Source organism: Dermacentor variabilis, chromosome 3 (assembly GCF_050947875.1).
Source record: "Dermacentor variabilis isolate Ectoservices chromosome 3, ASM5094787v1, whole genome shotgun sequence".
Taxonomy (NCBI): domain Eukaryota; kingdom Metazoa; phylum Arthropoda; class Arachnida; order Ixodida; family Ixodidae; genus Dermacentor; species Dermacentor variabilis.
Window position 1 is genome coordinate 237,361,008 of NC_134570.1, and position 19,138 is coordinate 237,380,145.

The 19,138-nt window shown below is 46.5% G+C and overlaps 1 protein-coding gene across 7 annotated transcripts in view; it reads left to right on the forward strand.

Moving 5' to 3' along the window:
• LOC142576737 (uncharacterized) overlaps positions 1 to 19,138 on the forward strand; it is a 142,255-nt gene that overhangs the window by 52,858 nt on the left and 70,259 nt on the right. For 5 of the 7 annotated variants that reach the window (XM_075687014.1, XM_075687015.1, XM_075687013.1 and 2 more), the window contains exons 2-3: positions 655 to 745; positions 1,556 to 1,641. The exons of the other annotated variants lie outside the window; for them this stretch is intronic. In XM_075687014.1, coding sequence (XP_075543129.1) covers positions 655 to 745; positions 1,556 to 1,641 — 177 coding nt within the window. The remainder of the gene's footprint in view (positions 1 to 654; positions 746 to 1,555; positions 1,642 to 19,138) is intronic. 7 annotated transcript variants of the gene reach the window in all.

Here is a 19,138-nt window from a genome sequence, read left to right on the forward strand (position 1 = left end):
CATAATCGGAACCTTTATTCTTATTTAGAATTGGAGGATTACTTAATTGGTGGACGTAAAATCGCTAATATCGTCCTAAAGGCACTTCACTCCCCAGATAGTTCTCACTAATAGCGTTGCTGACAATGAATGTCAGCATTACGTATTACTTTTATTGCAACACTTTTTAGCTTTTTATGGGTGTTAAGGTGCAGATGAGCGGATTAAGCGGCCTCAGGGTATTTTGCGATATGGATAATGTGTAGCTTTTTTCGTGTTTACGATTGCAATTTCACCCTACGTAGGTCTGGGCAAAAAATCTTCGCGTTGAAATCACGAAGCCACTTGAGTGCCTATGTATACGAATGTGTGTAAGTCACCTTTAATTTGTAGCAACTGCTACCGGTATCAGACTAAGGATGTGTTAGCTTGTATCTGTCGAACTATTCGCATGCATTGAAAAGAACGCACATTTTCAATGGCGGCAACCGAAAGCCAGCCGCATAATGTCTTTACACAAAATATTTGCTGCAATGAAACTGGTAGCCATAGTCGCTTAGTTTAGAACAAGTGCGGTTTTGCGCACGTGCTTTTACCTAATTTAGCGTAGAAAAGTTGACAATATTGCAAACGTAGGCACACACTCACGGGCCCTGTTTCTTTTCCTGTTCACAGGTCTGTCGCGTTTTGGCCTCTGTCGCCTGTGTGGTGCTTCTGGCGTCGTACGCGCACGAGCATGGTGCGGAGCCAGGAGGCACGCTCAGATGTGAGTGCGGGAGGACCCTCTGCGAGCAGCATTTCCTTTTTTTGGGAGCGAAAAAGCAGGTCAAGATACCGTAAACATTACTCTTTGAATACGGGGTGTTGATACTGAAGCATTGCTGTGTTGATACTTAATTGTTGCATTTGTGAAAAAAAATAAGACTTTAATAATTTTGCGAAAAAGCTATACGCTTGTTTGTATCGTGCAATATAAGTGAGAAAGATTTTCTACCTTCGAATAATGAACCACTTCAGTAACGTGAGTCTTTAATCTGACAATTTATTCGATGCTAGAGGGTTAATACATCTGGTAAGACAACTGTAACTCTTAAGCAATGACTGAAAACTGATCTAAACTGCTCCAACATGGCGCTATAGTAGCCAATTGCTTCATTGCCACAAAAACTGCATTCCTGGCATACGATTTCCATCAGGGTTCAATGTAAGTGGCACCTGTGAGACAATTTGTGATCGAATTTCACGCTTTACAAGTGACTAAAGCTAAGTTTCTTTCAACAGTGAACTAAAAATTCGTACTCATTGACCCACTGCTCGCCGAGCCACTGTTCGGGACTGAGCTGATCGCGGTTGAGTTTGTATATATTTTTGTGCAAGAACGAAGCAGAGCAGGTCCAAGGGCAAGATTTTAGGATAAGGTTCTCAATGATCTTCTTTGAAAGTCGTGACATACCGCTATACCCTGTTTACCTGCTAAAAGTATTTAAAATTATACAAAATGCTTATTTATGTTCAAAGTAAGAACAAATACGATATTTGCAATATGAACCCTACGTGGCTCTTTTTATTTTTGCAGACAATATGACATCTCTCAAGCTCCTTCTGCCAGACAACCTGCTGGTCGTACTGTTCAGCGGATTCCTGGTGATCGGATTAGTGAAGGTATACAGTGATGAATAGCAGAATACTAGTTACCAGCTATCAGATCGGAAGGCTTCGCACGAGCAATAGCTCTGACTGCTCCAGAGCGCTGGCTTTATCGTACTCCGTTCGCTGGCAGCTTTTACTGCCTCTTGAAACCTTTGTAGAATTTAATAGTTAGATGACTTACACCGCAAGTTAAGGCCACAGTGCAAACGTTGGGCTTAGGTTTTGTACAGTCTCTATGAAAATGACGCAGGCTGCAGGAGGAGGAGGACACTGGATCATCAGTTCGAAGAGACTTAGCGCATGAAGGCGAAATGGTTTTGACGATAGAACAATACACTACCTCACCAATAGCATCTAAACGTACGTTGAAAGTATATGAATGTACAAGAGCTACCACAAAAAAGGGCTGCTGACTGCTCGATTGAAGAGGGATGTTCGGTGAAGACTGAGTGGCCACCGAACGGGTCAGATGGGGACATTGCAGCCTGCGTCATCGTTGTTCGGAGTGCGGGAAGTCAGGGCTAGAACAGGCTGCCGGCCATTTCGTTGTGGGAACTATGACGCTGCCATGCGTTGTATATTTGGGTCTGATCAGGCAACATGCAGATGACTCATTTTCAGAACTCATAAACACATCGCACGAGCATTCAAGGCGTAGAAAACAGTGAATGTGCATGCCTTTGCGAAAAACGCAGGACTTCGGCAACTCCACCAGTTGAACGGGAGGACTGTTTCCTCCAGTAAGTGGGCAAAATTAACTGTCAAAAGTGCCTTACACGCGCACCTTGGTGTTCAAGAACACCAAGGTAGTGGTCTCCGACAACGGGCCAGCTTTCCGCAGTAAGAAGCTTCAAGAATGGGCCCGTGATAGAGGAATTGCCCTGAGATTTGCCACACCCTACCACCCCGAAGGAAACGGCCTAGCTGAGAGGCTCATTCGGGATTTGAAAACATTCATCGCAATTTACCGTGATTTCCGTGGAGGATGGAAGTGTGCCGTGGAGGCAGCAGTCAGGCATCACAATCATTCTCATACCATGGGATTAGGATGCACGCCTAACTTTGCTGCAACAGGCGAAGCAACTTGGCTTCCGGCAGACTAGGACCTTGAAATCGTTGGGAAAGTAGATCTGCAGGAGAGGCGCTCGACAGAAGAGGAGCTTGCACGCCACAGATCAACCATGAAGAGACACTTCGATCTGCGACATAGCTCGAGGATACCTGTAATAGAGCCTGGAGATACAATTTAAGTCCGGAGGAGTTTAGATGGACCGAAGTGCAGATTTTCTGGGCCCTACACAGTGATAAAGACCATCAAGCAACAAGGAATTTTGAAATCGCTACAGTATTTGGGACCGGAAGGAAAAACTGAAATAGCAACACTGGGAAATGTCATACCCTATCAACCCAGGAGGGATGAAAACCGAAGTCCGGGAGGATGCGATGTTCCGGCGAAGAAGAAGAGGACAGAAGAGAGAAGAACAGGAGGGGAGGAGGAAGAGAAGGAAGTGATCAAGATGGATACCTGTAAATAAATGAGTGTATTTTAACTCGTACTTCCCTACACCAAAAAGGTGCGAGGGGGCACCCTTAGCAGGTGCACCCTCGCACTTTTTGGTGTAGGAAAGTTGTCCATGCTTCACCGTCATCTTTAATATAAGCATCTTAAAACTTATTTACAGAGATTACGCCTAGGCTGATTACCATGTTGGGAGAGCTTTCTTTATGAAAACAATCGAAAAGGGGGCTCTGAGTTTATTTCTTAGTTTAAGGTTGGAGGCTTGCAAAAGCTTTTTACACAATACAGAAAATGAACGTTTCTGGCTTTTAAATGTCATCGTCGCTGAACTTAGACATTTTTACACCTAAGTGATTGGACTCTTATGGTCTATATGTAAATGATAACACTGTGCCACCGAAACTTGACTTGTGAGGCTATATCATGCATATATACTACTGTCACGTAGTAGTGACGGTGAAGAAAGCAGCCAAAACTGGGAACGAGGAAACTAGTGTTTTATTGGGCCAACCTGTGCCCTCAAAAATAGGCTACACTCAAACAACGGCGATAGCGGCGAACAGAGCCTGTGATTGTCGAAAACCTTATCAGCGGGTCAAACGCGTCGGCTTTTATACATCAGTCGTCGAATGTTCCAGAGTAATCGCTGGGACCCCCGTGTGTTCCACAAAGTTCTACACCATTCGCGTCACGCGATGCAATCAAATGACACAAGATACGGTGACAACGGACAACGGACAGAACCATCGATATCTTTCGAGAAACTTCCGGTACATGCAGGTGCGTCCTGCGCTGTGCGACAATTGTTAGGCGCTGAAACGTGGTCACCCGATAAAGATAAACATGTCTATACCCCCATCCTAAATAGTATTTATTTATTGATACTGCGGTCCTGTTTCCAGGACCATAGCAAGGTGAATACAAAGCGAAATTGAAAAAAATCTTAAGTACAAAATACAGCGATACATAACATAGGTCACTCGCGATGTGCAAATACAAGCAGTTACTGAACAACACACAGTAAATCACTCGCTACATAAACATAGGTGCGACTCAAATAATGGCAGTGAGCATTGCGTTATGGACCCGATGCTGCAAACAGACGAACGTTATAAATAAAAACACCCATGGCAAAGAAACAACCAAATAAGGAAGTTAGCGGGTGTAAAAGGGCTTAAGACGCACCACGTGAACCACTTCAGATCGTGCGCGGCGTCGCTGTGAATGCGAAATGCCGTCTGACATGACCTTATAGTCCAGTGCTCCAATGCGTCCGGTGATCTTGAAGGGTACGAAATAGCTGCGTAAATATCGCTAGGTCCTTGTCGGCGTACTGGTGTCCAAACCTAAACACGGTCGCCGGGCTGGCACACGACGTAGCGTCGTTGAAGGATGTAGTGTCGTATTTCGGTCCTCTGCTGATTCTTGATCCGCAGGCGTGCGAGCTGCCGGGCTTCTTCGCTGGAGATAGCAAGCGACGTGAAGAATCTCTTCGTCGGTGACGTGCGGCAGCACGCCATCGAGAGCCGTCCTGGGGTTCCAGCCATAAACCAACTTGAACGGCGTGATCTGTGTTGTTTCTTGCACCGCCGTGTTGTAAGCGCAGGTTAAGTGCGGCAGGAGGGCATCCCAGATCTTGTATTCGACGTCGACGTGCATTGTTAACATGTTGGCGAGTGCCTTATTCAGGTGCTCCGTAAGACCATTGTTCTGCGGGTGGTAGGCAGTTGTCGTCCTGTGTTGGCTTGTCTAGCTGTATTGCAGAATGGATTGGGTGATTCCCGCTGTAAAGACCGTTCCTCTGTCGGTGATGCGCACTTCTGGGCCGCCATGTCGCGGGAGGACGTTCTCGACGAAGAACTTCGCTACTTCGGCTGCATTACCTGCCGGCGGAGCTTTCGTTTCAGCGAAGCGGGTGAGGTAGTCCGTCACCACGACGATCCACTTATTCCCGGATGTGGACGTCAGAAATGGTGCCCACAAATCCACTCAGATCTGCTGAAATTGTCCGTGAGGAGGCTCGATCGGCTGTAGTAGTCCTGCTGGCCTTGTCTGTGGTGTCTAGCGCAGCTGACAGTCTCGGCATTTCTTCACGTAACGGGCGACGTGGGCGGTCAGGCGCGGCCAGTAATACCTTTACTCTATCCACGATAGCGTCTGGGAGAATCCGGGGTGCCCCGCGATCGGATCGTCATGTAGGGCGGGCAGTACTTCTGGACGCAGCTCTGACGGAACAATAAGGTAGTTGGCGCGGACTGGTGAGAAGATCTTCACGAGTACGTTGTTTCGAAGCGTGAACGAACACAATCCGCGCCTAAATGAGGTAGGGACAACGTCGGTATCACCTATTAGAAACTCGACGAGGCCTGTAAGCTCCGGGTCTGCTCGTTGCTGTTCATCGAAGTCTTCCGCGCTTATCCCAAGGAAAGCGTCGTCATCCTCGTCGTCTTGCGGCGGCGGGTCAATGGGGCCGCGTGATTGGCAATCGGCATCAGAGTGCTTTGGTCACGACTTGTAGACGACAGTAATGTCATATTCTTATTGTGTGAGGCTACAAAGTGCTAGCCGTCCTGATGGGACCAATTTACGTTAGCTAGCCCAAACAACGCATGACGCTCGGTGACAAATGTGAACGGCCTGCCATACAGGATGGGTGAATTTTTTCTGTAGCCGAAATTATGGCGAGGCATTCCTTTGCAGTCGTAGAATAATTGCCTTTTGCTTTTGACAGTGACCGGCTAGCTTAAGCTATCACCCGTTCAAGTCCGTCTTTCCTCTGGACTCGGACGGCGCAGAGGCCTAGGCTATAGGCGTCAGCGTTGATTTCGGTATCGGAGTCCTCGAAGTGCGCAAGTACCGGCGGCGACTGCATGAGTCTGGAGTGCATGAAATGCGTTGGCCTGCGGCGTTCCCCACTTGAACCTGACTTCACATTTGGTTAGATGTGTCAGCGGCTCTGCGATGTGTGAAATGTCCTTGACAAAGCGCCTGTAGTATGCACACATGCCAAGGATTGTGCGCACTGCCTTCTTGTCAATGCGCTGTGGGAACTTTGCGACTTCAGCTGTCTTCAGCGGGCCAGGTCGGACTCCTGATGATGCGGCCTAGGAACAGAAGCTCCTCGTAGGCGAAGCGGCACCTTGCCGGCTGGGGAGTGAGCCCTGCTGACTGGATGGCCTCTAGTACTGTCGCAAGCCGCCTAAGGTGGTCATCGTAATCTCCGGCAACGACGACGACGTCATCGAAGCAAACAAGACAGGTCTGCCTCTTCAATCCTGCTAAAACCGTGTCCATGACAAGCTGGAACGTCGCAGGCGCCGAGCACAGTCCGAATGGCATGACCTTGAACTCGTAGAGGCCGTCTGGTGTGATCAAGGCGGTCTTACCGCAATCTATTTCGTCGACTCCTATTTGCCAGAAGTCAGACTTGAAGTCCATTGACAAGAAGTATTTAGCGTTGCTGAATCGATCCAATGCATCGTTTATGCGTGGGAGGGGGTACACATCTTTGTTCCCGATCTTGTTCAGTCGACGATAATCGATGCAGAAACGTAGGGTTCCGTCCTTTTCCTTCACCAAGATAAGAGGAGATGCCGACGGGCTTTTGGATGGCTGGATGACGTCGTTCCGCAGCATTTCGTCGGCAATAGCTCTGGCGTAGTGGTAGAGCACACTCTTCGGTTATTATGCGGTGCTTTGCGACTGGTGTTTGTCGAATTCTCGATGACGTCGAAGCAGTCTTTGTATCTTCGGAGAAGAGATCTGAGCAGTTGCTGCTTACTCATGGGGAGACTTTGATCTATGTCCAAGTCGGGTTCGGGAACTATGGTCGCCGAGGTAGATGCTACAGAATACGAGAGGACAAACGCATTGTTGGTTTCCACGATTTAACAGATGCAGGCGATTGTCGTGCCCTTGTTAATACGCTTGAACTGCTGGCTGAAGTTGTTTTGCATCACTTCCGCTCTCTCTCCATGGAGTCGAGCGAAACCTCTTGGGAGGCAAATTTCACGGTCGAGCAGTAGAAATTGGTCGCCCACGATGACGCCTTCTACGTCACCGGGCGTTTCGGTGCCGAAAGAAACAACAATGCTGGAGCGCCGCAGGATGCTCACTTGATCTTCGAGCACACTCAAGGCGTGGTAACTACGAGAGCTCTCCGGCGGTATCGCTTGATCTTCCGACAGCATTACGGACTTCGACTTCAGGTCGATGATTGCGCCGTGTTGGTTCAGGAAGTCCATGCCGAGAATGAAGTCTCGTGAACACTGTTGGAGGATAAGGAAGGTGGCAGGGTAAGTTCGGTCATGAACAGTAATTCATGCCGTGCAGATTCCAGTCGGCGTAATGAGGTGTCCTCCAGCGGTCTGAATTTGAGGGCCTTCCCATGCAGTCTTAACTTTCTTCAACTGGGCGGCGATGGGTCCACTTATGACGGAGAAATCGGCTCCAGTGTCCACTAAGGTAGTTCCCTAGGGTTGAGGATTGGGCGAGTTGGTGGTGCCTGGGCGAGTTGGTGGTGGTGAAAGTGGTGCCAAAACCACTTTCTGATTATGAGGCACGCTGTAGTGGAGGACTCCGGAAATTTCGACCACCTGGGGCTCTTTAACGTGCACCTAAATCTAAGCACACAGGTGTTTTCGCATTTCGCTCCGATCGAAATGCGGCCGCCATGGCCGGGATTCGATCCCGCGACCTCGTGCTCAGCAGCCCAACACCAATCTCGGTGCACATTGTAATTATGTTCCTTTAGCCTTTCGCAGCGAGCAGTTTGATCTATATATCTCTTCCCGCATGATAGCGAAATTGAATAAACAACTCCAACAACGCATGACTGAAAACGCTTCCTGTGCGCAGTCGAACAGAAAGTAGTGCGCGGATGGAACGCACTTACGACAGTACAGAGCCTGCGAAGCATAACCGGCGCTGAAAACACTACTTCCACGTTACCCTTGCGGTCAATCTTTTTTAATCTGTGAGAGACATTATGCAAATTTTTAAAATTTATTTTACATCGCCATAAAGGCATTACGTAGGGGTGAACGAAATGTAACCAGTAATACAGAAAAGCTTTTGGACAGATATACTCACAAGCAGAAGCACTAGAATAGCTGTTAGAGGAAGGCATACAAGTACTGTGAAACAAACAGGTTTCAAGATATATAACACATACATTTTTTTACAAGAGCGCCCTCACAGCATAGAATAGTATAGTTCGTTATTTGACACATTTACTATATCATTTGATAAACTGTTCCATTGTCTAATTGATTTGGGGAAAAAGGAGTAGTAAAAAGTGTTTGTTCTGGAGGTATAGGCTGAGATCCTTTTGTTGTTATCATAGCGAGTCGATATGTAATCTGGTTCCAGGAGATAGTTATAGCGATTATTACCTGTCTGATTATTATATATTCGGTGTAATAGCTTAAGCCTTAACTTCTGCCTATGTATATGTAGTAGATCCCACCCTAAAGTGGCCTTCATTTCGGATACGGTAGAGTACGGGCTTTAATTACTGCAAACAAACCTTAATGCTTGCTTCTGTAGTTTTTCCAGTCTATTAATGAGGTAATCTTGATAGGGATCACATATTACACAATCATAATCAAGTATTGTTCTGGCATGTAAGAAGTATAAAGTTTCTTTAACTTCGCGTGTTGCCTGTTTAAAATTTCTGCGAATAAAATGTAACATCCTACTACCTTTTGCTATGACAGTGTCAATCTGTTTATGTCAAGTGAGTGATTGGGTAAAATAGACTCCTAAATACTTATATTCCGACTGGATGTCGATAAGCGTGCCATTGACGTTATATCGGTGCTGAAATTTGGATAATTTTGTGGAAAAACTTACGCTACTGCACTTTCTTATATTTAAAATCATGTTCCATTTTTTGCACCTGATCGCTACCTTATCTAAATCTGTTTGCAACGTATCTGTACCATGTTCAGTGGTAATTTCTCAATAAATCACACAGTCATCAGCAAATAGTTTTATGGGTGATGTAATTAGTTCGACAACGTCATTTACGTAGATTAAAAATAACAAGGGGCCCAGTACGCTTCTCTGAGGAACGCCCGAAGAAACAGTTACTGGTGAAGATGCAGCGTTGTTTAGGACGACAGACTGCGTTCTTCCGTTTAGGTAGTTTCGTATCCAATTTCGAACGTTTTCGTTTATATTTAATGCAGCAAGCTTTACATCTCGGAGCTTATGGACACAATATTGAAAGCTTTTTGAAAATCAATAAAAACCGCGTCTACCCGACTATTGTTATCAATGGTTTTAGATAAGAAGTGCTAGAATTCTATTGTGTGCTGCAGGAATAACTTTTTCGGAATCCGTGCTGGGAAGGTGTAAAGAAAGCGTTTGAGTCAAGGAATGGAGATATGTTACTATATAAAATGTGTTCGAATATCTTGCAACATATTAACGTTAGGGAAATCGGCCTATGGTTTTCTCTGAGTTTTCTATCGCCCGATTTAAAAACTGGTGTCACGCTTGCCGTTTTCCAATCTTGAGGGATGAGGCCTGTTTCAAGGGAAAGCTTATAAATGATCGTTAAATACGGAGAAATGATGCTATGACACTCTTTAAGGACCACTGGAGATATTCCTTTCAGGTCTAATTGCTTTTGTGTCATCTAAATGCCGTAATAAAGAATCGACGCCACTAACATCAAATTCAATATCTGGCATCATATGGCCTTGATTGTCGTTGTTCAAAAGCGAAGTCTCCTCAGCAGATACTAGCGAGAACACAGATTGGAAGTACTGGTTGAAGCATTCCGCCCTCTGATAGCCTGACGTGACGGTTTTGCCGTCAATAGTTAAAGATGGTATTGACGTGTGTTCTTTTCGATTTCATTTTACATGTTTCGAAAAAGATTTCGGGTTTTCTCTCAAGTCCTTGTTTAATTTAACAAAGAACGTATCTTTGGCAGATTTAATTGTTGCTGGAAATAGCTTAGTTATCTCTTGCAAGCGTTTCTGATTTGCCAGACTGGTGTCGGCAGAAAACGTTTTATACGTTAGTTTTGCTTTCCTTATAAGTTTACGTATTTCTACGTTAAACCAAATTCTTTTTTTTCGTTGCCGCAGGTACCTGGATGGAACATGCATTTCGATTAGCTTTAGTATTTTGTCCCAAAATGCTGACCAGGAAGGTAATGGACAGCGTCCGTTTGACATATATTGCAAAGTAGGAAAGAAATTTTCAAGTTCGGTCCGGATAGCAGCATAGTCTCCTCTGTCGTAGCTGTACATATTTCTTTGCGGAATTTGCCCCATCCCTACTCGCTGTATGTTAAGCATATGATAACTGCCCTGTGGTCACTAATACCTGCGCAAAGAGTAACTTTTTATATTATGTTCGGCTGATTGCAAAGTACTAAGTCTAAAATTGAATTTTGTCGCGTAGGTTCCAGTACGTACTGCTGCAATCCATTTCATCCGAGCAGTTGTTCGAACTCTGTGTAAATACGGGAGCTACTATCAACCACACATCCGGCATTCCAGTTGAAGTCTGGCAAATTGAAATCCGCCCCTAGAAATACGCTATTTGGCAGAAGAGATAGCATCTCAGACAGCAATCCGAATGAGTCGCTGCTGCTGGGTGGGCGGTAGTGTGTCCCGCACACTACATTGTTTCCGTTAGGTAATTTCACAAGGCACCACAGAGAGACTCAGAATTGTTTTCAAATAAAATTTGTGTACTTGACGATGGATTTGATATAAAAATGAATATTTCCCCGCCATGTCCATGCGTATCTTTCGGATAGACACTAAAACCAGGCGGAAAGATTTCTACATTAGGTATAATCTTGTCTAACCATGATTCGTTGCCCATCACAATCTGAGGTTTAACAGTGGCTACTAAAGACATCAAGTTATCGAATTTGTTCTTTATGCTGCGACAATTGACAAGCAGGACAGAGAGCCGTTCAGGCTGCGAGCAACGTGCTGAGTTATCTTCCGGAAGAACGGAATTCGGAATGCGTCATTTGCCTCTGTCCAGTCGCGCACGCGCCTGAAGGGGAACTGGCATCCGCATATCGCTATTCCAGACAAACGTTTGCCCATTGATGATCAATTTATCATAACTCAAACGAACACAATTTTCTTTGTTTTCTCTTTTTTCTTTCGCATAATTCCAAAGCTGACGTCTTTATTCTTGTACGGCTCGGCTGAAATCTATAGAGATGCTGTACGAAGTGCCTTTTAGTCTGTGAGCGTTTTTAAAGACGTTTTCTCTAGCCTTCCACCTTGACAAGCATGCTGCTATGGGCCGGTTTTTCCCTTCTCTCAAAATGCCTACGCGATGAGCCCGTTCAACCGAAATATCATCAAGTTTCATCGCATCTTTGCATATTCCACTAATTAGTTTTTCAGACGCCTCCCACGTCTCGTTATGCTCCCTCTCAGGCAACCCGAAAAAGACCAGGTTCTGTCTACGGCTTCTATATTCCAAGTCGTCTAGTTTAGCCATAAATTTATCATCCATTTCTTCCACCCGAGCAATACGACTTTCTGCATTGTTTGTATTCTCTATTAAGCCCGTAATTTTGGATTCGAATTTAGATTGTCTTGTAGTAATTTCCGTTAACTTCGCAAGCACAGTTTCCTGGCCTGTTTTCGATTCTAACAGAATCCTTTCAATGTTTGTCATTTGGTCACGTTCAACTGCATTCATGGACCCTGGATTTATTTCTACATCCCCCGATAGGGGCAGTAAGATTTGGGAAAGCGTCAGACAGCCATCGTAGAGAGATACTAGTATAGCATCAACGAAGCACAGGCTGGCATGTTCAAGACATTCAATCATTTGTCGCTTGCTAATGGGGCACGACACTCTTAAAAGCATAACGTTGTTAGAGCGATAACACTTACTTCCATTTAGGTAAGTGACCTGGTACATGAAGAAGCGCGAGCTTGTGCTGAAAAGAGCGTCGGGCCCCAGTCGCTCTAGGCTTGGCTGGTCCTTTATATGGCCAGCACGCAGCGGAACCGGAAAGGTTCCCCGATGCGCAGATTCCATTTCGGTGCATCGGAGATCGTACATGATTTCCAGCAAATAATCTTGCGGGCCGCGTAAGACATGAGCAGATGATTGCAGATCAGTTGTAGCGGCATCTGGCCAAGGTTTGGTGAAGCCATGTTCCAGCGTGAATTCGACGTTCGCCAAGACAGCAAAGAATCCGAGCAGCACATGGTACATGAAGAAGCGTGAGTTTGTGCCGAAAAGAGCGTCGTGCCCCCATATCATATAAATACCGGCCTCTTGTGGTCCCTATTTCTTTGTTGAGCTTCCGTGTCACTATCCTTTTTTAGCTGCTTTAATAGCTTTTCAGCTATGGCCGACATTAGTAGGGCGGGGTACCCGGCGCACAAAAGTCGATCAACTTGACCTGCACAGGTGCGCTGCATGGTATGGTGATAGGATTTCCTGTGGGAATTTGTGAGACAAAGATTAGTTATGCTTAGCTTAACCAGCTTAGAATGGGCTGAGTTAAATGATAAAAGAGGTTTCCCGTTTCTTGGTTCATACATCCAGCATACATGATCACGTGAAAGAAGTAAATTGAGGTCTAAAAATCGTAAGCTGTTGTCAGTGGGCATCTCATGGGTGAACACAAGCGGATGAAAGCAGCTGTTAAAGGTTTTCACAATTTCGTTTCATGTGGGCTGGAAAGCAGCGTTGTAGCAATCTATAAAGACCAAAAAAATCATCTACACAACGGCATACTTTGACGACGCTTTGTTTATCTAGCATGCTCAGTAGCAGCCGCTCATGATGAGTCAGGTAGATGACACACAAGACAGGGGCCAGGCATGAGGCAATGCCCATACCACTGTGTTGAATGTAGGTCCGGTCATTAAAAGATGCAAAAGTGAATTTTAGGTAAAACGATAAAAGTTCAGTGAGGCTGCTGTTATGAACACAGGTGCAATTCTGGAGCGCTATTGCACCAAAGAATCAATGGCGTCTTCAACACACTGCAACAGCTTGTCGTGCGGTAAAGAATAATATAAATCTTTTATGTATACTGAAAAAGCTTGTAAGCCCTTGTTATTCTCTTTGAGGAAGTTTGTCAAAGCGTCCGAGTTTCTTATTAAAATGGAGTCGTCCACAGTAAGCAAGTTCTGTTTATCTCGTAAAAACAGTGCCACAGATTTCTACCACGTCCCTCTTTCTGTTACAATAACCCGCAAGTGGCAGTCAATTTTGTGTGTTGGTCGTGAAAAACATGTCAAGGCTCAATTTTTTGCACTTATCGGCTGCTTTGGACAGGTTTTCGAAACCCAACGCATCGCACAGCTTTTTTGCTTTGGATTTAACTTTGGGCAACAAAATGGCAACCACGGGTCGAAAAACAATCAACGGCAGTGGTAGCTTTCGTGAGGAACAAAGAATTAGGCAAAACCACAAATCCACCTTCTTTGTCCCAAAGCAAAAGAGCAAGGGTGTGCTCTTTAAAGTAACTCACAACGTTCCTGATTAGAAGCTTCTTCCTTGGCCGCTTGAAGCGTGAAATCACATCTACGCCCTCAGCAACACACCTGTCCACTTCGACCTCAGGAGTCTCTTGGGCTACTTGCCTGACGTAGGTGATTAGCTCGTGCGGCGAAATGGCAGGCTCTGTGCCAAACTTGGGCCCAAGGCTGAAGGGGCCACTGACCACAAGAGGCCGATATTCATACCATATTTGCGTAATGTCTCTCACAGATTAAAAAGGTTGGCCGCAAGGGTTCCGTGGAAGTAGTGTTTTCTGCGCCGGTTACGCTACGCAGGCTCTGTACTGTCGTAAATGCATTCCATCGGCGCACTACTGTCTGTTCGACTGTGCACAAGAAGCGTTTTCAGTCATGCGTTGTTGGAGCTGTTTATTCTATTCCAGCATCATGCGGGAATAGATATATATGTCAAACTGGTCGCTGCCTTAATGAAAGGCTAAAAGAACATAATTACAATGTGCACCGGGCTATATAGGGACAAATAGGAATTTACTGTCGCGACTGCGGATGCAAACCGAATTTTTATTGGTGTGAAGGGCTAAAAAATCACCGATCACAACTCACGCGGGAGATCATTGAAGCTGATTTCATATCAAGGGCTGGCAGCACGTACGCTAGCGCGCCATCTTCGTGCCTATCTCCACAGGAAGCAAGATTTCTTGATCAGTTTCACCTTGCATGACTAAATTGCGCGTTCTGTGACCCATGATGGTGTAGACTTCTATCGGTGTGACGTTTTGTGAAGTGTTGCGACAACTTGTCCTGATGCTTTCTTGTAGGTATATATTTTGTGCAACTCGCTAATCAACCAGTTGGAAGTCAGCGCTCCGTTCCTTTATTTGGCCAGCTCGGCTTGTTTCTTTCTTTGTATGTTGTGCTGTACCAGTTCTAGAACACTAAAGTGGTGACGTCCTGGCCGTCGAGAAGCTCGTCGAGTTCAGTGAATCTTTGTCTTGAGTTAGAGTTAGGTATTGACGTCGGATCACGGCTGCGTCGCGTTGACCTGTGGCTGGTACGTGGCGCCGTCAGGTCGTCTTTCGTCGTCGTGTTCTTTGCTTCTAGAATTGGTGGCGTCTCGTTAGTATATCGTCAAGACAGGATTTTCGTCGTCTATGTCGGTGGCGGAGGATTTTCGTCAGTTCAACGAACAGCAAGCGCACCTCCATCGGTTGCTGCTTTTAGTTTTCCTGGTACGGGCTCGTCGAGCGGCCCCGGGCTGGGCTAGTGTATGGACGGCGCGGCAGTGACAGGTAGTGGCCTGGTGATGGCGAACGGGAAGGTCGTCGAGGGCTCCACTGAGTAGCGGCGATGTAGTCAGTGATATCGTGAGGGCGTTCACCTTGCTGCGGGCGCGGAGCTGTGACGGCGGAGCTTCGAAGTCCCATCTCCCGGTACGGACATCGTCGCTAGACGTGACCCGCTTCTCCGCAGTGGTACCAGAGTGGGACGTGCTCAGGAGCGCGCCAAATGTCCGTTTTCCTAGGCTGGTTGTGCTGGTCGACGGGCGGGCGAGCTGGCGGCGGCGGCGGGTGGCGGGACTGCGTCGTTACAGCGCCCTGGCGAGACGCGGAGAGGGAACGTGACGGGGGGCCACGGCGGAGTACGTCATCGCTTCCGTCTGAGGCTGCGGCGATTGAGGAACTCCGAATGACTGTTGGAGCTCCTCTCGTACAATGTCGGCAACCGAAGCCACTTGAGGCTGTGATGAAGGGAACAGCCTCTGTTGCTCATTCCGCACGACCGCTCTGATAGTCTCGCGCAGTGACTGAACTTCGGCGTATTTTGTTGAGTTCGTGCGGCGGTTGAATTGCCGCTTCCACATTTCCAGTGTCTTCTCGATGCCGGTGGCCTAGCGGAGAAACTCGTCGACGGTCTTCAGTGGGCTTCGTACCATTCCGGCGAAAAGTTCCTTTACATCGCGCAAGCGTACGCGGTTTTTCTTCTCTTCGGACATTTCCGGGTAGGCAAGGCGGACTAGGCGGCTCATTTCTTCTGTAATGGTGGCACCATTCTTGTTTGGTTGCTTCACTCGATCTTCCAACAGAACTTCGGCCCTTTCTTTCCGGACAACGCTTGTGAAGGTGCTCAGGAATTTACTGCGGAACAAGTCCCATGTTGTAAGTGTGAACTCCCGATTATCGCAGCATGTCCTCGCGGCATCTTCCAAGGAGAAGTATACATAGCGCAGTTTATCCTCAGAGGTCCAGTTGTTGCAGGCTGAAAGCCTTTCAAAAGTCACAAGCCATGTTTCTGGATCATCCGCCAAAGCTCCACGGTAGGTGGCTCCCTGCGTTGTTGATGCACGATGGGGGATGCTGAAACTGTCATTGTTGTTGACTTGGGGATGTTCTTTCTGGTCGGCTCAGGTCAAAGACCACGCTCCGGGGGCAGGTCCTGTAATCTGCGCCTTGCTCGATGGTCCGGGGCGACGCTGGTGCTCTCCTCGGGCTTCGATCGCGACTGTGCGGAGGCGTTCGGTGCCTGAACGCACGAGCACCTCTACCAGAAGTCACGTAGTAGTGACGGTGAAGAAAGCAGCCAAAAGTGGGATGAGGAAACTAGCTTTTTATTCGGCAAACTTGTGCCCTCGAAGAAAGGCTACACTCAAATAACGGCAACAGCGGCGAACACAGTCGGCAATCGTCGGAAATCTGATCAGCGGTCAAATGCGTCGGCTTTTATACGTGAGTCGTGGAATGTTCCAGAGTAATCGCTGTGACTCACGTGTCTTCCACACAGTTCAACACCATTCACGTCACGCGGTGCAATCAGATTACAGAAGGTTTGGTGTCGACAGACAGTGGATAGAACCATCGACAACATTCGAGAAACTTCCGATACATGCAGCTGCGTCCTGCGCTGTGCGATAACATTTGTTAGGCGGTGAAACGTGGTCACCCGATAAACAGCTACACGTGTCACTATATACAAGGAGGCGACTGCGTGGGCCTGTACTGTAGCAGTTCAGAGCACCTAACACCGGCAGTGACCTTTCCGCGCTTACTGTCGAAAAGAACAAAACCAGAGCACTAGAGTTGAAGCCAAGTATTAAACAATGCGCGTCGTAAGCGTCTACCTGAATGGGCGTGTAGCTAGGTACTTAAAGTATGGCATTCTATTATCTTAGGCTTCTGTCAAACCATAGAGTTTCATGAAATTACAAGATGGAAGTGCGGCAGTAGTGTCTACAGGAGTTACAAGGCAGGGCAGTTAGGCCAGCATGGACATGATAGATAATACATAGAATTGCCTAAATGTCCTCCTTCCGACTTTAAATGGCTCAGTGACCTCGCGATGTGATATTTATTAGGAGAGTACTGCATTATAAATAATTAAATACACAGCATTAAAAATTTCTGACCACAGCATTCAAACGCGTGATGTCCAGTACAGAAGCCCGATATCCAAACCATTGGGCATGGTTTGGACAAACGGAAAAACTGCAATTACCAGCAATTATGCTTGTTTGCAGTCTTGTCACTTTCTGCATTGAAAAATTTATAACTTCCTACGAAATTCAGCCCAGTGTAGAGCCAGATAAAGCGTAATAAACGAAGTCACAAGAGAGAGAGAAAAAAATATAAATGAAAGGCGGGCAGGTTTACCAGGACTGAGCCCGGTTGGTTAACGTACGGTGAGGGAGTGGAAAAAGGAGGGAAATAAAAAAAGAAAAAGAGTAAGCGCACTGCGAATATCGCCGACGTGGCAGCACTTTTCTGCTTCGTATCATTGAGGTCACTCAGTCCGAATAACAACAGTCGCTCAATCTGGTAGCTTTCAAAAATCTCAGCAGCACTTTTGTGGCTTTTCGTAGCTGCGATATGCGAGGCCATGGTCCCAAGATCTTGTTCAAGATGAACGGTTTTCTATATAAATGATTTGGAGCTGTGCAGAGTCCATGTGTAATTTTCAAAAGACGGACAGGAGCACAGTAGATGTTCTATAGACTCCTCGATACGGTAGGCATTTCACTCGGCGCTATCAGCCATTCCAAACGAAGCCACAAGAACGTCTGACGCTCCAAGTACGAAGACCCGACAAATCCATGTTGTACCCATCATTACTATGGTGGCTGAACAATCGAAACACCAGAGTTCTCTCTCTTAAATAAGAAAACTCTGTATCAAACAGCCAGTGCTAGAAGTGTTTCATTTTCTCTTGTTCAAACTCATCTATTCCTGAGATATATTAACGAACGGTGATCATATTACAAAGAAAGTGCAAATCATGAAAAGAAGATTTAGCCAGCGGTTTGCGTTGCGACAAATTCACTTCGAGTTTGTTGACACTTTATTTGCAGCATAGCTGTTTGGTTGATAGAAAACGTCTTGCTGGTGCACTGCTAGTCATTCACAATATGAAATTACGCAGTACGACTCCATCTGTAGGAAACAATTTCAGTGTAGCGTACTGAACAGCTGCTTTGCATCGGCCGAACAAGATCACATTTACCTGCTCGAAAAGCGCATAATATGTACAAGCTTTGTATTTGTAAAGTTAAGCAAGAAACCAATATGTCGCTGGCGCGCAGGTGCATGGTTAGAGAAAGAATTGTTTTCTTTTTTGATTGAAAATGAAAGATGGAAAGAACAGCAGAGATAAAGGCAAGGAAACGAAAAAAAAAGGACGGGCAAGGTCGTGAACGTCCATGAGAACTACAGTACCTCCAACAGGCCTCTCAAGCGTAAATAAGTCAAGTCCGCCTTCACTGTGCTGTGGTGTGACGACTGTATAGGTTGGCGATCCAGAACTGCCTGCTCCGAAAGCGGCCGGTCGTCAAGACGCGCCAGCGCGGTCGCGAGTGACTGCTTCAGTGCGTTGTATCGGGGACAATGATGACAAACAACGTGTTCGATAGTTTCCTCGTCGACGAAGTGGTCAGACGCTACAATATCCTCCCATCCGATGCCGAAGGGAAACGACTTCGTAAATGCCAAGCCAAGCCACAATCGGCAGGGCACCGTTGTCGCGGGTATGGATAACCCAGGTGGAGGATGAAGTTGCAGACAGGGGTCCAGTAGATTTAGACGTGTGTTCTCGAAACTACGTGTATTCCAGAACGATTGTAAGGCATCATGTGCAATCATTCGAAGTTTCGCTGCTGCATCTCTTCTTGACAGCGGTATTGATTCCTGCTCGCCGTCTTCATCAGCAGTTCGAACAGCTTCATCGGCATGTTCATTGCCCATTCTGCCACAGTGGCTAGGGAGCCACTGAAGTTTCACGTCGTGTCTTTGCTTCGCGAGGTTCTCGGATGAAGAAGCCCTCGGATTTCTACCACTGGGAAGGAAGGAAGGAAAGCAAGAAGCGAAAGGTAGAGAGGTTAACCAGATTAAGTTTTCGCTTGGCTTCTCTCCACACAGGGATGGGGTAAGGGGCAGAACAGATAAGAAAACAAGATCAAATAAAACATAGGAATGCATCGGTTGGCCCATTTTATAGTTTTTCAATGAGTCCTGTTTTCTTTAAAAAGTAC